At 33.7% G+C, this 22,947-nt stretch overlaps 1 protein-coding gene across 1 annotated transcript in view; it reads left to right on the forward strand.

Moving 5' to 3' along the window:
- Positions 1–22,592, forward strand: part of LOC117117719 (cation-independent mannose-6-phosphate receptor-like) — a 55,721-nt gene extending 33,129 nt beyond the window's left edge. The window contains exons 30-44 of the mRNA XM_033262112.1: positions 454–600; positions 1,111–1,278; positions 1,581–1,773; positions 2,292–2,368; positions 2,764–2,924; positions 3,457–3,593; positions 4,605–4,731; positions 5,450–5,521; positions 7,043–7,123; positions 8,062–8,237; positions 17,718–17,818; positions 18,060–18,142; positions 18,341–18,466; positions 18,758–18,833; positions 19,491–22,592. Coding sequence (XP_033118003.1) covers positions 454–600; positions 1,111–1,278; positions 1,581–1,773; positions 2,292–2,368; positions 2,764–2,924; positions 3,457–3,593; positions 4,605–4,731; positions 5,450–5,521; positions 7,043–7,123; positions 8,062–8,237; positions 17,718–17,818; positions 18,060–18,142; positions 18,341–18,466; positions 18,758–18,833; positions 19,491–19,682 — 1,917 coding nt within the window. The 3' untranslated portion in view covers positions 19,683–22,592. The remainder of the gene's footprint in view (positions 1–453; positions 601–1,110; positions 1,279–1,580; positions 1,774–2,291; positions 2,369–2,763; positions 2,925–3,456; positions 3,594–4,604; positions 4,732–5,449; positions 5,522–7,042; positions 7,124–8,061; positions 8,238–17,717; positions 17,819–18,059; positions 18,143–18,340; positions 18,467–18,757; positions 18,834–19,490) is intronic.
- The last annotated feature ends 355 nt before the right edge of the window (positions 22,593–22,947 follow it).

A 22,947-nucleotide genomic window follows, 5' to 3' on the forward strand; every position in this document is an offset into this window, starting at 1 on the left:
CAATGGGTCGTGTCTCATATTATTTGTTATATTTTTATTATTCATTATTTTCACTTGACTCGCATAAATAATTTTGTTCGAATAACATTTATATGCAGTTGTACTTCGCAGCACTTCACTTGCAATTTGCAATTTCTAGTTACTAGGCAATTTTTATCTGAAGAGTGTCACACCATGTGTGTGGTATGAAACTAAGTAGTAATAAAATATCTATTAGATCAAAGCTACTGTTGAACCTTACATTTTATTTATTTTTAGCCACTCTGTTCTACCATTAAGCACTCTGCTGATAATATTTGCGATAAGTTTCATAGTTGCTTTTCGTTATGTCTTGTATTACATGTGTGTTTTTGTATTTTTTTTAACTGAGGCACAAGTAAAACAGTACCCTTATATATAGAACAATGTTTTGATGATCAGCACTGAGAATGCTAATTGTTACTTTATTTTAAGAGCATTGGTAAACTAAGTAGCACGCCTGTACTACTTGAAAATGGCAATGTGAATTTAACGTACACCGATGGAGATCCTTGCTCAACTGACAAATCAAGGAAGCTTACAACTGTCATCATATTCTCCTGTGATCCTGGTACATCTCATGTAAGTGTCAATTAGCAATTAGAAACATTAATTACTATACTGTGTATCATTATTCTATGAGTCTAATGGCCTAGCAGTTTAAGGCAGGGACGTCGCAACCTACAGCCATAATATCGGTGCTGGTTCTGGAGGTGGAGCAAATCTTCTTCAATAAGGTCAATTTACCATAGGCCCAGTGTACACAATTGGCTCATGGCACCATGAACAACCCAGTACAGTACATCTTTTTTTAGACGAGTAGGGGGTTACCCCGGTGTACTGGTCCATACAGCCCCAATTGTGGACAGATGAGAGTAGCTGGCACCAGTTTAGTGATTAGCTCAGACACGAAGTGACCCTTGGGGAGAAGATAGTTACCGTACAAGTTAGTCCGTGCTACGAGTGCTTTGAGACTGGTGTAAAGCGCTATATAAATCCAACCATTATTATTAATATTATAATGTCAGGAAATTAAAGAATGCTGACATTATTCATCAAGACCTTTTTGACATATTTATTCTTTATTTCCAGGGCACTCCTAAGCTGACGAGTATCGATAATTGTGCTTATCACTTTCTGTGGATGACTAGTAGTGTCTGTCCTCCATCCAAACCTGAGAAAACGACTGAGTGTAAATACAACGCCACCAACTTGGATTATGTCTTTGATTTGACTCCTCTCTCTACAGAGGTCAAAGAGGTCAGTATGAAAGCAGATTCCAATTTGCTATGTCGAATCATGACATTGCCACTCGAACCTCCTGTGTACCCACTTATAAAAATTGAGGAAGACTCAACCGTTGTACCGCCCAATCACTCTCTCTCACAGGAATATGATTGTAGTTATCTTATCGATATTTCTATTTTTTTTATTATGTATTTTGTATTTTGACCCAATCAATAATCCTAGTATAATTAGCAGAGTATTTTACACATAACAAGAAAAGAATAGTAAATCTATCAAAGCTAAAGTACATTTCTAATATTCTTTTGTAAATATAGATTACAAATGGAGACTCTAAGAAGTACTCCATTAATATATGCAAATCTGTTTTTGGTGATTGTGACGATGCTGCTGTGTGCTTGACTAGCAGTGGCAAAAAAATATCTCTCGGTAATGTCGCTAGCCAGGAGTTCTCTTACACAGGGCACAACCTTAAGGTCACCTACAGCAATGGAGCAGTCTGTCCTGTTGGTAAGTCTGGTAATGATAGCATTTCTTTGAATGTACATCATAAAAAAATAATGTAATTTCTATTAATTATCCTTTCGTATCAAATTATTTTTTTCTTTTTGACAGTTTATTATAGTAAGTTAAGCTTAAAAAAAATCTTGGAAAAAAAATTCACTACTTGGATTAATTATTTTAAGTGGGTTATTAGCTTTTAGTTGATATTAATGCTAAGTTCTGTCCCATTTCAGGCTTGGTTGTCGGAAAACTTTTGTTAACTGTTAACACAAGAGGTCTATTTTGTCTTTTTGGCACTAAGTTTTATTAGGTGTATATTGAGCCAAGTTCTGTGACTTTATCACCTTTTACTTATTGCTTTGATTCTTTTTACTTATTTTTAAAATTTATGTCCATATAATAATGATAAATTGAATTAAAAATGTTATGACCCATATTAAAAATATTCTTATATTTATATATTTTCCCAAGTAAAAACAGTTCCTAAGATATTACTGTCTTTCTTTTTTTATATTCTATCATAGGTGATGGTAAAAGGCACTCGGAAATAATATTTGAATGTAATGAATCAGAAGGACTTGGAAAACCACAGCTTGTCACTGTGAGTATATGTCATTGTCACTGTCACCATGTTGATCATCTGTTGATTCTCATCATTCTTCTTTGTTCCTTTCATTCCTTGGCCCTTGTCCTTATCATTCTTGTCCATTGTTATCCTCTTCCATTGCCCATTGTCCTCGAATTCTCATCTTCTTCCCCATATTTCATCTTCTATTGTTGTCTGTAGTCACCCTTTGCCATTCAATCTTCAATTCTACGGATTGTTTTTAAGGTTTTCTTAGCAAGAACTTTGAACAACCAATTAAAAACACCTTTATTCAATTCAAAGAGGATTGATTTGCTAATTGATTGATTGACACCAATTATTTTTCTACCATGTTGTCAGTTTTTATTGACTTGATTGATGTTTTTTTTATTTGTTTGATTGGATTTCAGTCTGACGACCAAGCCTGCTATTATTCATTCATCTGGAGGAGCGACAAAGTTTGTCCACCCATGCATCGGCCGTGCGACATAGTAGTGGATGGTAAACTGTACGACCTCCATGCACTGTCAAGATCTACCAGTAGTTGGGAAGTCACAGACAAAGGAAAAAAGTTAGTTTTAAAAATTATTATAAGAAATTCTACATTGACAATACACCTAAATTGAGGATTTATTTATACCATGCTTAGCAAACTTAATATTTAAAAGGTCATCGGAAGAAAGCCAACAATAATCTTCAAGGGAGGGGTGGTGGGCGAGGATAGATTCAAGATTGCTTTAATAGCATGACATATTTTGTTTTCTTATAGTGGTCCCTATTTGTAGAGCCATGGTAGAACAATGTGTATTTTATCAGGCAGTTTAAAAGAAGAATAAAATAATATATTTTACATAGTATGTCGTAGACTCTTGACTTTTTGTAGTGTTAGATAATTTGGAGAATGCCACCAGACTATATTTTTGTTATGTTTTTGAACTTGGATGGGAATCCCAGAAAAAATGTAGTATAGAACGCCATGTAATTAAGTAATATGGAATGCCATTGGTGGCAAAATTGATTTATTTTAAATATTTTTCTTGATTAAGGCAAAATTTAAGGACTGGATCGCAGTTTAAGTATGTTGATTCTTTTCCCTCTTCTAGGTATTACATGAATATATGTACAACTATCATGAATGGCCCAAGTGGGTGTGATCAAGCAGCCTCTGTTTGCAGTGAAGACACTGGGACCAGCACAGTTGAGTCTCTAGGAATGGAATACACGCAGCAACTGACTAGTGGTAAGAAAATACAGCCTCCCTTTAATAATCTCAGGGTCACAATCCTCTTTGACACAGTGGTTGCGGTTTTTTCTTCTCAACCCTGAGGTCGGAAGTTCAATCCTTCGTGTGTATTTCACTTTTATTCTTAGGCAAGGCACTTTACCTGCGGTTGTCTCTCTCCACCCATGAGTACAAGTGGGTACCTGGTAGGTTCAAACACAAAATGTGCTGATTACCATGGGTAATCTAATGACCATGGGTAATAATGTTAAGCCTGTAGAGGTCTCTGCGATATGTGCTTTATAAATCAACCATTATTATTATATCAACATCACGTAAAATGAAATTGGATTTGAGGTTGCAAAACCCCTACTAGGCTTATTTGAATTGCTGTTATGGTGATTTCTATTCTCAAGATATTGCATAATATGTGATGAATTGATATATTAAAGTTAAATTTGGTGGAAAGTCTCACAAAACCTCATCATTAACTGATTATTTGTTTATTTAAATAAAATACAAATTAGCGCTGACACATGGAATGATGACACCCCGATGTAATTTAGTAACTTGTGGTGTTAAATGTTTGATGTCTGAAATGTTTATCTTTTTAAAAGATGCTAAATACAAATGATGCAGTTGGCATATCTTTTTTGGCTTGGACTCCCAACCTTTAGGTCAGGGGTTTGAAATGCTCGCTGTGCAAGTTGCTTGTGTCCTTGGGCAAGGCACAATTATCTATGTTTGTCTCTCTCTACCCAGGAGTATAAATGGGTAACTGGTAGGATGTTGTGGCATTGAATGTTCTAGTTTCGTGCGCTAAAGAAGTAGCGAACGACTAGGGATACTCCCCAGGGAGCAGAGGAAGTTGCACTTTGTGCTGGTTTGCCATTGTACATTATCCAGTGACCAGGGGTAACAATGCTCGCGCCTTTGATCATTCAATTTGGAATTGGCGCCTTACAAATGTTTGGGTATTATTATTATTAATTCATTCGATTTTAACCATTCATTTCTTGATCATTTCAGGATCCCACAAACCAGATCTCAAGATTGTGTTTACAGAAGGCAACAGCAATGCCTGTAATAACCAACCCACTGCTACTGAAATAACCTTTAAATGTGGCAATGCAATTGGCACTCCAAACTTCAAAGGGTAAGCCATTAATTTATGTAACTTCTTCAATCTTGAATTTTGAATGTTCCCACAAAACCAAGACAAAGTCACAAAAATATTAAAATCAATTAAACAAATATATTCTATGCTTAAGATCTCTCCAGGGAATAGGGAGTGTTCTATGTTGTGTATAATTTGAAATAAATCGAATGAACAGAGAACTGAATAAGGCTGCATGGACAATTCTAGGGGTGGCATAAGGGAGTGCTCACCCCTTCTCTCCTTCCTCCTCCCCTAGCAGTAGTAAGCGAGAAATCATTTTGATAAGAGATTAAAATGGCTTAAACTTTAGAGCTTTCGTAACTCCCTGGACCCCTGTGACAGGTAAAGGAACAACTGCAACCCAACCTTCTTGGACCATAGATCCTTAATTGCCGCTGGTGTCTCCCAGCAAACAAAGTTGTGAATCCTCTACTACCCTTTCTGTGGCACTTACTGGTATAGTGTAATACAAATTGAATAAAAATAGATTCTAAGTCGCTCTATTCCTCCAGCTTAAGTTAGTTGTAGATTTATCTGCAGTTGTAAGAATTTTAACACTGTAGATGCTGCAACAGCATGACACAAATGGAAAGCTTACGGTAACTGGCATCTTTTGATTGCATCGTGACAGAACTAAATTGGGAGCTTGATACCGATATCTAAAGTGCTATCGTGATCCCATAAAACTTTCATGTCTCTCTCCTCACCTTTACAGGTTCGTGTCAAGCAGTAGTACTTGTAAGTACACCTTTGAGTGGATAACCAGATTTGCATGTCCTGAAGAAACGTAAGTTTACATACAGTAGATTAGATTGTCTCTTCTATGAATACTTACTTGGATAAACCATGGATAAACCAACTATTTCCAACGAAAAACCCCTAAAATATAAATGGAACAGTCGCCACTGCCATTCTGCATAAACCATAAACAACCCTCTCATCATTGGTTGTATTCGAATGGTTCGTAAAATAGATTTTGTAGACAATAGAAATTAGCTTAGACCAGAGTGCGTTAATCAGCGTTAATTTGCAATAAGTTATCCATGTGACCCAAACAAACATGACCAATTGGTCAGTTTAGCAACAATATTTGCATTTATATATTTTAGTTTAAATTCCAGAAAATAATAATTATAATGTTTACACATTTAAGTCAAAAAATAATTGTAGGCTAACGGAATTCAAAAACTGTGTGCAAAACCTTTTCTTTCGAAAAACCCATACTGCCTGAAGCCAAAGCAACCTTGATTACGCTAGCGCACAAGTAGAAATGAAAACATACCAGATTTCTATTCATCTGGTCATCTTCTTGAAGTAGAATTTTACCACTGCACAGGTGGGCATGGTTTAACGAACAACAACCAGTCAAATACGACCATTGTTATAAGTTGGTATAACAAATAAATTTTATTTCATAATAATCCAAATATACTTTGTACCAAATATTTTAGGAATAATATCATGCAATGGTATCCTGATTATATGCAGATTTCTCAAGTCTTCAAATATTTGTAGTAAATACAAGAAAATGTAACCAAAGATCCAAAAGGAAAATTCATTTTTTCTGGACTCTGACCTATTTATTTATGGGTTAAGCCTATGATTAATTTTCATAGTATTTTTGTATATTTCTGTACGTCGGTAATTAGGCTAAGTTCCGTAGCAACTATGGAAGTTCCATAGTACTTGCGAAGCCTGATACATATACCACAGGAGGAGAATGTGTACATAAATTGTAGGTACTTATCTTGGATAATGGGAATGTCAAGTGTACTCAAAATAAATAAAGATAAGCTTTGAATATGATATAGGAAATGTATTTAATCATCCATAATTGTGAAGTAATCTCAATGAGAACTATGCAACACAAGAGGTTTGTATATTACACAAAGGCTATGTTCTTATACAGCAGCTAACGGTTAGCAAAATCCAGATTATTAAGAAGATGACGTTGAAATTGCTAACCGATAGCACTCACTAACCGTTAGCGTATCCGGATTCTGGTAATGGTTAGTGCTAACCGATCGGATGTTCTCACACGGGTGCTAATAGTTAGCGCTAACGGTTAGCTCCTCTAGTGTGAACCTGACCATAATGTCAACGTTGTGTGTCCATAATTTATCATTGAGGGGTGTTTACGTAAAAATTTTTGTGGCTTGTCAAAATTACAATTAATAAAATGACTACAGAGGTAGTATGCACTAACATTGAAGTAAAAATAGAAGAACGTTTTATACACGGCATTGAAATTATAGAAATTTTTTATAATTATTAATTGATATTTATAATTAATTTTCTTTTCATTCAGACGTACTGTTGAGGAGAAAAATGGAAAAATTACAAATCCAGAAACGAAGCAAGTTATAGATATAAGTGAACTAAAATCAAAGTAAGTAGACAATGAATAAATGTTATAAATTTTTACCATTTAAAAACAGTTTTTTGTTAAATTTGTTTTTTAATTTTTCTCATTTTTGTTAAAATTAATATATCTAGTCTTATTCACTAACAAACTTGGTTACAATTTACCATGACAATTATAGTCTTAAATTTTATAAGGTGATCATACTACAGTATGTCCAGTTCTCTAGATTCATATTAGCATCATGTAACTTAAAATCAAGTGTGCAGACCTGTTTTGAAAGGTGGGGGAGGGGACACTCAGGACTTGTAAGTCCAAGTTCACCTCAGCCCTACCATATTTGAGGATATTGTTGAAGATATAGTACCTTTAGATTGCCAGAAATGACATCATCGTCACATCACCATTATGGTCATAATGAAGCTCAAACAAATTCCTTATAATCTTTTACTAAAAACTTTTAAGAGCACTTGATTCATGGCATCATAGCATCATCTTTACAAACTTGTACAGGAGTTGTAAGATAATAATTTAAAATAATGATATAGAACTGCTGCAGAATGCTCTTTATATATATAATGTTATATGTATAATGTTATTTATACAGTTCATTTTTACAATTTTCAGGCATCTTCTTGACTTCTGAAATTACATTGCAATCAAAAATTAGGGGTACCAACCCCCTTGAAAATATGTGAGACGTGTCCCTCTGTTTTTCGACCCGAACTGGAGCAGAATATTGTTGTTTATTTCTGACCATGAATATTATAATTTCTTGCCAATAATGCCAGAAAAACCAATAGTATTAATATTGGACTTGTTATTCTTAAGCATAAGAAAAATATCCTAGTATTTACAGGATTTGAACATAGGACCTTGGATTTATAAGGTGAGCACCTTAATCTACCTATCTATAGATCCACTTAAAATACTTGACATGATGAACTTGGTAACTCATTTCACAGACAGTATACAGTTAAAGAGACGAGACAAGATACAACGTATATATATTACATATCCTTGGATGGAGATGTGAGTGAAAAATCTGGCTGCACAGGCTCGGCTGTTTGCCAGACAAACCCAAGTGGGAACTTTGTTAGAAACATTGGCATGTCTACATACAAGAAATTCTACATCACAGGTAAGATACAGCTGTTTTTTAATTTATTTATTTAATTTAGGATATTTGTTTTGAAGTACATTCTCTTATTATATTCTCTTTATTGTTATTATTTTTTTTAATTATTATGAAAACAGCCTTTATTTACACTCAGAAGCTCATAAGCTGCCCTGACCATCTCGTTTGCATTTATATTGTACTGTTCATGTTTTTTTGGTCGAGTAAGTGAAATAAAAAATAAAATTAAATAAGAAACTCTTTCTCACCAAAGATTGATAGATTGATAAAAATGTATTGATCACAATGTTCATTGATTTCTTAGTACTGTAGAACCTCGTTTTTACGTACCCCAGTTATACGAACCCTCAGTTTTACGTACACCTCGTATGGATGATGACGTCATCAAAAAACCCAAAAATATTCAAAACAAACGGACCTTTTCAGAGCAACCATAAGTAAAAAGACTATAACAATAAACTATAACAATAAACAAACCATAATCCAACGTATTTTCATTAAACATCAACGTTGATTGAGTCTAATACCGGGTTGTTATAATCTAAAACCATGTGAACTGCGTGAGATGAACAACTACCGATGGTGCTCAAAATAATTGCTCCTCCTTAGCTTCGTGTGGCAAACCATGGAAAAACTTGTCTGGTCGAATTTTTTACACGAAGCTGGGTAGACATAGTTTCGTACACAAACGCTAATTGTTTGGCTCCCCCAGGGCATTGCACATGGTTGGTGTTTCACGTACAGGAACGCTAATTGGTTGGCTCGCCCAGTGCAGCGCACATGGTTTTAGTTTGTCTCAACAGGCCCAGACAACACCACAGCTCTGTTGTTTAGAATAGGCATGAAGGGGAATTCCCAAGTTATACCTTTGTCGTATAGGTAATCTTACAATATTTTCATGTTCTTTAGTTAAATAAAAGATATAAAGTGATGAATTAATACACTAGACACATGGTTTTATTAGAACACTTTATTATGACATCGTAAATTGATGAATAAAAACACTAAACAAATGGTTTTATTCGTAGGCCTAGAGGCTAGGTCTAGCCTAGGTAACATCGTTCGTTCATACATATGTTTAATGAGCGTTACGTACGTATTAGGTCAAAGGTTACCACAAATTTAACCCAACCTCTATTTTAACGAATCCCCCGATTTACGTACGCCCTCCGGTCCCGTACCGTACGCAAAATCAAGGTTTTACTGTACATTTATTAATATGTTTCATTGAATAGAAATGTCATCAAGGGAAATAAGCAATTCTTTAAAAGGATTCCTTTTCAGTAATGCTGACAAATTGTCATTCTTAAAATCACATGATACTAATTTAAATTTGTTTTTAATGTAATACATATTTATTTGATTTTAATTGATTATTTATGTCATTTTCCTTTTAAATATTTTCACAAAAATATTCAATGATTTAATGTTTGCTTAGATCAAGCAGAAGAGCTTATCGTGTAAAGGGGCTCAAGCCACCCCACCACAAAAATTCTAGTACTAGGTAATCCTCCTAACAATTTTCCTAATCCATTTGTAAATTCAGGGATTCATTCTGTGCAGAAACAAACAAGTCAAAAGTTGGCCTCCCTTCCATTGGCTTTCTCATAAAATGTTGGCGTTAGTGATTCATCATTGTTTGTTAATATTTGAGGTTAAGGGCATTACAAAGAACAAAGGCATTGTGGGTGAATGTGATTTCATCATACTCATAATTAACCCAAAACAACATTCTACCGTTTTCCTGATTAAACTGGTTTTCTTGGCATTGAAATCACATTCTAGAACCACATCAACATCATGAAATATGAGCACTGGTTAAAAAAATATAGATGATGTGACTCATCAAGTGAAATTGAAATTGTTAAAAGTATGGTTTAAGAAGTTGACACTGGGAAGATTTTACTGGGAGGGGGAAGCGGAGGTCATATCATGAGGGGGAAGCTGAAGTTAAATTCTAGAAAACAATTTTTGATTATAATGGCAATAAAATAGTTGCAAAGTTTATTATATGGAAAAACGTGTTCCAGAGCCAAAATTTTTTACTTGGCAAACATGATTTAATTTAGAATCTAAAAATGTGGAGAGAATAAAAAGGATCTTGAACACTTTATAGATGTAGGTAATTATGTACATTTTTATGTAAAATTGTGTATAAATGACAAACAGAACAATTGACTAATTGAACATTGAATAATGTTAATAACCCTATGCCCTACTTCTTCTTTAACAATAACAGCAGTATTAAATTTTCCATTGTGATAACAATTGAAATAGTGAGGTGTCCGTGGCATTGCCAAGTTTGAACTATTTTAGTCACCAGTGTAAACTGTACAGTGTTGTAGAAGTTGAAATGTTGCCAAATATCTATCTTCCACCTGGTTGTTAGATGAATTTCATCCATCTTCCACTTCAGCTACCAATCTAAACTCTCATGTTGACATATATTGTTTTAAAGTTAAATAGAGCAGAAACAAATTTTCATTAAAATTTATAAAGGTAAGTTTCCTTGATATTTGGGCTAACAAGCTTCTTTGATATTTCACTTGTTGAATATTTTTACATTTTTACTTAACCTAAAAGAAGTCCTCAGTGGCAGGGGGAGGGTGTGAGCCAGTCTACTTGCTTCCCCCCACCCCCACCCCCACCGCAATTTTTCAAAATTATTTTAAAAAATGGAGAAAAAAGGAAAATTGTAATCAAATTTACATCAGGGAGTGCAATTTCCGGCCATCTAGAAGTGCCAAAATCATAAATCTCAGCCTAACCATGGTGGGGCTGAGTTAGTCTGGATTCTCCATCTGTGAAAGTCCCCCCTAGGCACCCCCTCGATTTTTAACTCCTGTATCCACACCACTGGTCCTGTATTGGAAAGTTAACCATTTTTTCAGATTTAGTATCATTTGACACCATAAATAAAGTACTGTTTATCTCAACATACAGTATATATAGTAGGTAGAATATATGTAGTACTGTAGATATTTTATACTTTTGCAATATCAGATTTAAACATTCTCACCATTTACCATCAAATGAATTTCTGAATTTGTTAAAAACGTCTTAATCAACGATTAAAAGATGTAGTTGTTACAAGTATGTTTAATATAGTTACAATTACCTGTTAAAGCATTCTTCTTAAATTTACATATTTTTACCTCAATAGGGCCTATAATTTTGAGATTATATGTTTTCTGGGAACTCTCTATCGAATGTGTGAAATGCCTGACCATTAAATTATAGTAGGCATGTGTTTTCATAATGTTGTTGATTATTTAGGGAAGTTTTAACATGTATTGTGTGTATGTTTTTACTGAGGATGTACTGAAATTAACCCAACTGTAACCTCTTCGATGACCTTGGCATACTGACAGAACCTCTTATACCAGTTTGCAGTTCTTTGCCAATATTGTTTCAATTTATTAGGGAGCTGCGGAGAACAGAATAAAACAATAGGCCTTGCTCTGTCCATCATAATTATAAGTTTGGAACCTTGGCAAGGTGTACTTTTTATCAGTCATATTTAGTATCTAAAAGTGTTGTACATATCATTCATAGATTTGTTAATGTTTTGTATATCAAAAAGTTACATAATATTCTCTGATCTATTAAAGAAAAGGGGAAAATATCATCTAACTGTTCTGTTGCGCAAAGCTGTAAAAGTCATTCGCTGTGTCACCATGGCTACACAGCATCACTAATAATCTAGGTTGTGGTCAGGGGCAGGTTCTTTGGGGTCATCTTTGTGGTCATTGCCTGACACAGCTTGTCAATCAATTTGTGGTTTTGTGTACTCATGGAAAGAACTTATTAGTTGAGATATGTGACAGAATTCATGTACAAAGAAGTACATGAAAGGCGGGGAAATTGTCACCATTCCTCAATCATTTTGCCCACATCATCTGAATTCAATCAGCAAGTTGAACAGTTGAAGGCTTATTATGCCCTATGAAATCTCCAGAACCATTATTTCACAGAAACTGTTCATTACCAAGGACATTCCAGGTTTTAGAGAAAGTAATTCTTTTGATGAACATTTAATTCCTTTAAATCTGTGAGGTTTTATAGATGATACTTTTAAAAGTAAAAGTAGGGTACTTTTAGTTAACATCTTGTTCCACATAGGAATTCTACAAATAATAATAATTATTATTTTTTAAAGTGCAAGCAGCATCATCAAAATTGGTGCTCAAGGCATAGTGTCAAAACAACAGGTAGAAAACAAACAAACAAAAAAATCACAAACAACAAAGTGTAAACATGTTTATTTTTTTTGTAAATTTTATTATTGAAAATTAAAAACGGCAGCACAAGAAATCAAAATGTAGACCAAATGTTGGCTTTACATGATATTTTCTGTACATAATATTCATATTTTTATTGTATTATTTATTTGTTGGCTCTTAAATTATTTAGGATTGTTCCCTTGGATATTTATTCATATATTTAGAAATATTTTTAGATAACTGGAAAGTAAACCATTTGTGTTGAATAATAAAGTGAACATAGATAGATGCTTACTATTGTTTAGTATTTTTTGGTTATGGTAAATAGGTTTGTGTTGGTATGTGGTATGTGTTGCATCTGAAAATGAGGGATTCTTTGTACATCTACAGAAAGCACCTCAAGATGTTAAATACTGAAATATTCTTGCAGTTTTAGAATTTATAAATTAAGTTTAAATATAAAAAATATATGTAGGCCTACATTATGTAAATTAGCTTAATTATAAAAGTAAACAAGAATATCATATGATTGTGACAAGAAATTGTTTGTATATATTATAAATTATTTATAGATTCATAATAATAGATAATCGGGAAATACCTGTAAGTTGAACTTGTGCATCATATTATGGTTGATACAGCCATATTTCATATTCTTAAGAACATTCAAAAACTTACCAGGTAGATGTAAACATGTTTTAGGTTTTTCTGTTGTTATCATTAATTATTTATTTAAAATGGAATGTAGATATGGTTTTTCTTAATGGTATTAAACAGAGTCAGTGGCATTTCTTGGGACCACTGTAAAAAAAAAGAAAACTCATGCACCCACCTTTCCCACTCCCCACTGGAATGTCTTGAAGCATCAACAATTATGCTACAATAGTTAAAAATCGTATTAATCTAGCCCTCCCACTTCATGTTCATGCCTCTTTATCAGCTCTAATCCCATTTCAGTATCCCTAGCTAAGCCACTGATAAAATTTTAGACTGGATCCCAGTCTCTAAATTTTGTCTTAATCATGGCGTTCCATACTATGCTTTTTCTCTAATTCTGCGATCCAAATTCAACAACATAAAATGTTTTCTTGATACAACCAGACGTTGATGGCGCTCTCCGAAAGTTTTTAACACTAGGAAAAACCAATAAATTAGAGACTTGTGGCAAGTCTAATAAACTTTGAGTAAATCTAATTTTGCACATTTGCTTTTGTCCATTGTAAATGATAACATATTCAAATATACAGTACATGATTTTTTTTATTGCATCCTAATCTCTACAGATTTCATTCAAGGTAAAGGATTGTTTTGCTTGCCTGTTTTCCAATTTTACCACAAAAAAAAAAATATATATATATACACACGTACACACACACACACACACACACGCACTCACCCACACACACTCACCCACACACACACACCCACACACACCCACACACAGAAAAAGCCCAAATGTTAGACTCATTTTCATGTGTCAGTAATTACAGAAGACCTTGTTAATGTGAAGGACATTTATTCCCATGTCCTTCTCAACAATATTTCCTTTGTTTTCAAATTATTTTTTAATGTAGCTTTAAAGTTTTCTCGTTGATCCATTTTATTGTTGGCAACTTTTGGCCAAGTTTTTTTTTTTTTTATTTCTGGAGGTAGATACTGGAAGGTTAATAATCATTGCTGTTCTTGATACCTTGCCAAATTGAGCTCTTGTGAGTGGGTATACCATAATTGCCTAGGCCAATCTGCTCTTTGCATGTAATATGTCAGAAAAATGACCAGCAGATGGACAAACTTGACCCAAAAAATTAACTTTCATTATTTTTTATTTTTTTTATGTTCACTACACACAAATTGTTTTTATCCCAAAATGGGGTGAAAATTTACAGACTGGGATGTAATTTTTTACAGTGCTGGAGAATTTTCAAGTAGGGTGGGTAATTTCACACCAGGCAAAGATAGTCCTTTTCTAGCAGGATCAGGCAATTGTTTTTTATCGAGGCAGGGAAATATCCCAATAATTTACCTGACACTCCTACCTGTATTTACCAGGAAGTTCGACTTTAAATTTTTTCCTGGAAATCTGGAGGTTTTACAATTCATTCCAAACTTTTATCCATAGCTCCAATTTTGTATAGATAGCTGTTATGCATTAAACCCACTTTTCACCAAGAGATTATAACTTCTACAAAATGTTTCACAATTTTGCCCAGCTGTTTTTTTATCTGAAGTTTAGCTAATATGTTTTACCTAGGGATCTGAAGGCCCAAAAATCACTGCATTTAATCATTGCAATAATTTAAATTATTTGAGCAGAATGAAATCCAGAGGAATGTAACTTAAGAATTACAAAGCTCTGCCCTCATGTTAATTCCCATTTTAATTTTTTATGGATTATTCTTATCTGCATTTCAACTTTGCCCCTCTTTACTACAATCTTAACCAGCTGTTACTTATTTAACCATACACCTTTCCACTACATCTGAGTGTATTGCACTTTGTATAGGTAATCGATACTGCTGAGCTACCGACAGCATAGTAATACTGTTTAATTACCAATGTTGTAAAAGTTACCTGTGATTTACAATTTGATTTCTTGTCTTTGATGTCATTACAAACAGGTTCCCACTGTTAAAATGAGAAATGTAAGTCTAGGCTGTCATTGATTTATCTCTTTATAAGTAGAGGCACTTGTCAAGGTCAGCAAAAACACACACACACACATACACACACAGATTATATGTAAATATATAGAATAATTTGCTTTAATCGGATTTGAACTACCAACCAAGTCTCAATTTCAAAGTTGGTATGTATACATATATTTACATATTGTCATTTATGTATAATTATTGGTTTATTTATTTTAGTTGATAATATAAATGTACCCTCTTTGCTTCCAAAAGTTAAACATTTTATAAAATATAACTCTTTTTACTGATTTTAAAATCAGAAAGAAAATAAATCTTTGAATCAAATCCTAATTGAAGCAATGTGCTTTCCTTAAACTAATCATTTAACATCTTTAATTTATTTTAATGGAGTGACTTTTTCAACTGCAGCTCAACACACTGAAATTCTCTGTCATTCACTTAAGTAGATACATGCACACATAAATCAGTTGATTACCATTTAATTAATGACCATTTAAAACAATTATTTACCCATGTCCACGTTCATGTGTGTACTATTGCAAGATAGGAAGTTATACTCAAACGACAATCAGTTGATAGCACTGCATGTGTGCGTAGGCATTTAAGATGCGAACAACGAACTCTCTTGAGCTAATAATAAGCTAACCTTGACTCATATGATCTGCTTTCTTCAGTTCATAGAATTGAGTTCACACACATGCCCGAGTCATATACTCTAAAGAGAGCAGGGTTTTTTTTTGTCATTTTAAAACAGATAAAATAGCATTTATGAAAGTTTGATATGATTATTAATTTGACACACTTCCTATGAATAATTACTTTCAAATATGTTTAAGCCATGAGAAACTATAAAAACAGTCCTTCTATCCATCTGTTATATTAAATTGTGGCATAGAATATACTAAGCAAAATTAATAAGATTCATGAATCCAATGTGATACAATTAAATAATAAATAAGTTTTAATTTCAACCACTCTAGGAGGTAATGATGGGAGGACACCTGTTGCTTTTGTCAAGGTTGTGATCTCCAATTTGTCACAAAATCATTTTAATATCAGTTTAGCTTTATGAGCAGTGTGATGGGTGTTCACATGTCATTACCAACTTCCTTGGTCAATATGCTTAGCTTGGAAATCAAGGGCACTTGATGTTATCTTGTTATATCTACCAGAGACCCTATGGCAATAACTTACACCTGTAATAAATAACACACAGCATTTCAGCCCATGACTGGCAGTGTTTCACAGACATTGTGTCAAGGGTTATCGTGTAGTGGGGGGGCCAGCGTGTAATAGATTGGTGTGTATTGGGGATAGTTGTGTCGTAGGTTAGTTGTAATGGTTCTTATGGATTAATAACATGATTTCATTGCAAATATTTACTTGACCTACTAATCTATACCTGCAGTAAAGCATTGGTGAATGCATTTTTCAAAATGATATATGGTGACTGTTGAAAAAAATGATCTTCCTAATGTTGTTACAGTATTTACAATATAAACAATTGGAATATCATATCATATTGATCAGTTTTATAGAGTAAATCCTAAGTATTTGAAAATTAGTGGTTCTGGTATTGAATCCTTGAATATCTGCCAACTTAAAGATTACTGATGTTTGCTGAACATCTTCTGCCAGCTAAAGGTTACTTAGTGGATGCTGAACATCTTCTGCAAACTTCATGGTTACTTGATGGTTGCTTGAACATCTTCTGCCAGCTAAAGTTTACTTGATGGCTGCTTGAACATCCCTGTCAGCGTAATAGTTGCTTGATGGATGCTGAACATAATCTGCCAGCCTAATTTTTACTTGATAAATTTTCTGCTAGCTTAATGGTTACTTGATGGTTACTTGAACTTTTTCTGTCAGCTTAATTGTTGCTTGATGGATGCAGAACATCTACTGTCAATGTAAAGGTTATTTAATGGTTGCTGAACATCTTCTGCCAGCTTAATGGTTACTCGATGAATGCTGAACATCGTCTGCCAGCCTAATGGTTAGTTGATGGTCATTTGATAATCTTCTGCCACCAGCCTAATGGTTGCTTGATGGTTGCTTGAACATTTTCTGTCAGCTTAATAGTTACTTGATGGATGCTGAACATTTACTGCCAGCTTAAATGTTATTTGATTGTTGCCCTTGAACATCTTTTACCAGCTAAAGGTTACTTGGTGGTTACTTGAGCATCTTCTGTCAACCTAAATGTTACATGATGGTTGCCTGAGCATTTCTGCAACCCTAATGGTTACTTGATAAATCTTCTGCCAGCTAAAGTTTACATAATGAATACTTGAACATCTTCAGCCAGCCAGATGGTTGCTTGATAGTTACTTGTTTATGAGCATCTTGATTTTTACTTGATCATCTTTTGCCACTGATTGTTGTTTGAATATCTTCTAATGGGTGATTGTTGGTTTTTACTTGATGGTTTTTACATCAGTTATCAGCGTTTTTGGATACTGTGTGGTTACTTGAACACTACCTATCAATTTAAAAGTCAGGTAATATTTAATTAATTTTTGCTAGGTGATTTTAATTGGCTACTTGAACATCCACACCAAATCTACAGTAAATTAAATGTCTCTTGCTATTTTTATTTTAATTCACAGATGACACTCTTGAGATGGTTGTTACAAACCCAGACTCATGCCTCAAGGGGGGTGATGTCAATTCTACCATCATCTTCCAGTGTGACCAGAGTGTAGGACTGGTATGTTCAAATCCATATGTTCAACTTACAGTACTTACTTCTTGTGTGGATGTGTGCCTTGTGTGGAGAAATTACCAATGTATACGTTTGCTGTTTTGGATATCCTTGGCCCTTGTTCCTAAAGTTGTATAAACGAAAAAATGTTTAACTGTCAACTACTTTTGATGTGTTTATTCCAGAATTCAATCACTATTTTGGTTTGGAAGTTGATGATCATATGTTTTGGAATTTTTGTTTATAGGGAGAACCAGAATTCCAATATGAATCAATTAAGTGTCATTACGTCTTCACATGGAGGACAGACAAAGTTTGTACCAAATTTTCGTAAGTGTTTTTTTTTTTTTTACAGGGCTGAGTGCCCAGATTGTTAGTTATTAATTTATGTAATATTTACTATCTAATGCTAACAGAATGGACTTGGTTAAGTTTATCTGAATGCCAATATTAGTTTTCATTTTGTACTGATTAATTGGAATCTCAAAGGAATAGAATTATAACCTGTGATGATCATTATTTCTACAGAACTGGTACTAGGTCTTTGACATCTAGAGTTGGTGGAAGTCACAAAATCAGCATCATCATTGCAGTTTTTACTGTTTTGATTGTCATCTGTTGCTTGGCCTTATATTTTCATGAACATGAACGAAGGTATGTTAAATGTGAAACATTTGTTGTATCCCTGTAATAATTGCCATAATATACCTTATTAAAAACTTAGTATTATGACATTTGGTAAACATACTATGATTTCAACAGTAAAGTAGCTAAGAGAATGGAAAAGGGAGTGATTATAGTCCCAAATTGTATGTTCAATGAAGTATTCTGGCCTAGATGATGAAGATAACAATGGTGACAAGTATGGTCGAAGTGACAACTGAGATGGTAGTGTCAGAGAGGACAGCATTATAATATAAACTGTTAATTTCAATTCATTTTTAGGTGGGCCTTTGTAAGTAGTGTAAAAAGATGTTTTAATGGAGGATATTCTAACATACCATCATATAAATATACAAAGGTGAGTTAGTAAAACTTCTTCCACACTATCACTTTTTCTTTGACAAAAAACTGTTGTATGCCTATATATAGTCATGATGTGGCTATGTATGGTCATGTTGTGATGTTATCATGACCATATTTAGGCATGTCACATGTTTTTGTCAAATAAAATTTGATAGTCTGGACAGGACTTTACATAATGAAGGTTTTCACAATAATTTTATGAATTTATACTGTAAGGTAAATACACAAACATAGCGCTGAGCTCACAGGCCAAAAGGTCTGTCTCTCTGTCGTAGGAGTAGGGAGTAGTTTGGCGCAGTGGCTGCGGTTCTATCCTCACTGTGCATTTTACTTGTGTCCTTAGGCAAGGCACTTTACTTATGGTTCTCTCTCTCCTCCAAGAACATTATGGAATTCTCCCCTGGGAGCTGAGTATGTGTTCCATTTGTGCTTGATCCAGTGACTGGGGGTAATGAGGTGAAGAACTTGGAGGCCTTGTTGGTGTAAAGCACCATGTCTAACATATTATTCCTTTGTGTTTTTGCCAGACTGTGATCCTTACTCCTTCAACACTACCGAGTGTGTTTGCCTTCCCAGCTTATGCTGGTTCCTGCTTTAGTTTATTTTTCAAATATACTCTGGTAATGGTATTAACATCTCATATATTTCAAAGCTTTCTGCAGAGGAAGAAGAAGAGGACGATAGATCGCTTCTGGAGGATATGACTCCTAGAGAGTTAGAGCGCCAGCATCCACGAGATTCATTTTTTAAGGACGATGATGATGATGAGTTGCTAGGGGATCTACATCCAAGTCAGATTGATTATCATGATGAGAGCGATGAAGAACTTCTACCAACTGTCTAACGATAACTTATAAACTAGGTTACCAAAATATTAATATAAATTATCAAGATAGATGCTAGAAAGCTTTGGGGGAAAAAATTAATTGGTTCACACTGTAGTTTGGAAAAACTTATATAAATATTACAACATAGGAATGGAGAAATAATAAAATCAAATCATCTACATTCTTCAAACATTAGTATACAGTAGTCCTTCTTCCACTAATGTATTTCTGTTTTTCTGATGTTTTTGGTATACAATTTTCTGAGGAAACAATGTAAACAATAATACTACAGTAGAACCCCTCCTTTGGGACATCCTATTAGATGGACACCCCTAATTTTGGGGACACTTTTTGGTCCCAAGGGAGTTCCCTTAATAGGGGTTTCTAATGTACTTAACATGCATCGCAATAGGTCCGCCCATTTATACTTGCATTTAATTAGGAAGTATGGTATTATCAAGATTTTATGTTCTTGAATAAATTTTATTTATGAATAAATTGCACATGCGAATTTTGTTGGATAATAAGTTTTCAGTTAATGTTTAAGTCATCCAGTGTCATTCACAAGATTTTGCTTCTCTGACTGTGATTGTAAATATTACGAAAATATTTTTAAAAGTTCTACGATGCATATGCCATGAGCCATCCTTTCATGTCTTGTAGATCTTTACTTCAGTCTTATCGGCTTTGCAAGTGTTGTCGTCATTCACCGTTGAAATTAAGGATACCATTTTTTTTTTTTTTTGTATTTTTTTATGCTAAAGTTTGATGAATTTTGTAGTTTAAAAAAAATGTGCAATTCAAGATTTTTTGAGAAATTTCTTGCATTCTTTAAAGCCTTATGTGCATTATGAATTATTTAAATTCTTGTCTTCTAGTCAATTCTGAAAAGAGCAGTCGATTGATGTGTTCAAGTTTTCTTTAAAAAAAAAAAACACAATTTTTTTTTTTTTGGATTGTACCATGAATTGCATTGAAGTAAACAGAAGTACTGTATATGTGAATTTTGTAGTACTACTGGTACACTGTAAGATATGTAAGATAAAAAAGGAATTTAAAGCCAAGAATATTTTTTGTGCATCTTTTGTGAATGGCATCTTTTTGTGACTTCCATGAGGCAAAACATTAAACTGCAGAAATTCAAACATCCACATAAGAAATGATGATTGTCGATTTCTTAAATGGTACTGCATAAATACAACCGATATTAAATTTTGCCAGCCTCCTTTTTTAGGAACTTACCTCGAGAGAGTAATGGAATTGTCCGGCACAACAACAACACAGCAATACGTTATAGTCCTTGATGTAAGACCCATAACTGCGTAAGATTTTATAGAAATTTATGGCCCAAGCATGATATGCGAAGATATACACCTGTGTATTATGTGTTTTGCAGCAATGTTTTCTATTCCAATAAAGAAACAAGCCTTGAGGAGTACATAGATTTTGGAAATTGCACTGGAATGCCTTTAAAATAATTTTTTGTCCGTCGAAATCCCGTTTTTAAATCGCAGATGTTTAAAAAAAAATAATGTATATAAAATTAGCACAAGAGTCACATGGTAAAACAATGTGATCTGTTTGTTTTTCTCATATTTTTATGTGTTACGAAATTTCAATGCGCATCATGATTGCATCTCTACAGAGAAAAGGTGAAAGTGAGACCTTGGGAAAAAAACTTTTAAGAACTAGCAAACAAACATTTTTTAACCTTTGTTTTGATATTTTAACGTTATGATATATTTCGATGTTTAGATTGTTTAAATGAATATTAATTTTATAATAAAATATCTGAAGTTTTATTAACATGCAAAATATACTACTAAGGCTTAAGTTAAAATTTTTTTTACACAGCCTCCTTTTTAGGAACTTACACTCAGAAGAAAGCTAATTCGGGAGGGTGAAAATTTTGATGCTACTTTAACATTAGGCTTAAGTTTATAATGAATTATGAAATTAATATTTTGTACTTTAATGATTGTTTATTATTATTAATATATTATAATTTTTCAGGGTAAATGGATTTGTCTTTTTTTATTCTTGCAATTAGCATGATTGATGAGCCTGATTTGATAGTGTATATAAGATATAACATTTGCATTGGTTGTTCCGTTAAATGTTACAGTGTGACCAAAAGTATAGAATGGCGAATTGTCTGTAGAATTAAGTATTTAACGAAATGCTGGCTTAAATATGATTGATTATTTATTACTGTACAACCCCCCCCCCCCGCTCTCCGCAAAAAACTAGAAACATTTCAAAACATACACACACACACACGTTTATATTGTAAACATGCTGTAAATTGCTATAGAAATTTAAGGGTATTGTAAGCAGAGATTATGGTATTTGAACTTCTGGTAATTAACAAGGATTTTATTTTTCAGTGAAAATCTAAAATTTCAGTTTGTATTACATTTAGGCCTAGATGAATACAGTTTATCTTTAACTCGGAAACATTTTACAAATGAACTAAGTACTTTCTTTTACTTTGTATCACATTCTAATAAAAAAAATATTTTACATTGTGTTTGTTTTAAAACAAAACAACAAAATAACTTCATATATTAAGCAAGTTACTACAAATTATTTTCCTACCATAAATTACCGGACGCATAAATAATACCTTCTCTGTAATATATATTATACTCGTTAGAGACTTAAATTTGGCTGGTAATCAATTCAAGGAGTTTTCTAGGAAAACCAGTGTAAAGCTGCATTGACATCGGATCCGAATCGAAATTCGGACCGCGTTTCCGATGCGCTGAACGCCAGCCTTCGTATTGATTCGATTTGCGGATCGGTTCGGTAGGATTCGGTGTGAGTGCAGCCATAGAGAAAGAAGGTGCAGCTAAATAGTCAGATTTTTGTTTCGTATACGTAAGCTTTGGAAGTTAATAAATTAATTAATAGTTGTATGTGAGCTACTCAGTGATTTGATTGAATTCTTGAGGTGGTTTCCAGGTTTTATGACAAATTGTGTAAGCACTGCATCTTTAAGTGGCAGATTGCCAATGGAAATTTTGTACCGGAAAGTTTACTCAATATTGTTGAAAGATTGTTTCAACATGAGTAACCCTGACAGGACCAGTTCTTAGAAATATGCTGGGTGCATGTAAAACTCATTGCGATACATTGGCTATTTAATGTACGGTATTATTTATGCTGTTTATAGTTCGATTTAAATTTAATATTGTCAATGGTTGTGCACTTGTATAACCCATTAATCATTCGTCTGTATGCGCTTTATATGTGATGATAAGTCCAGGGGCGCCGCTAGAA

This window comes from Anneissia japonica, unplaced genomic scaffold, assembly GCF_011630105.1.
Source record: "Anneissia japonica isolate Jap-2015-1 unplaced genomic scaffold, ASM1163010v1 scaffold234_len1672027_cov178, whole genome shotgun sequence".
NCBI classification, from domain to species: domain Eukaryota; kingdom Metazoa; phylum Echinodermata; class Crinoidea; order Comatulida; family Comatulidae; genus Anneissia; species Anneissia japonica.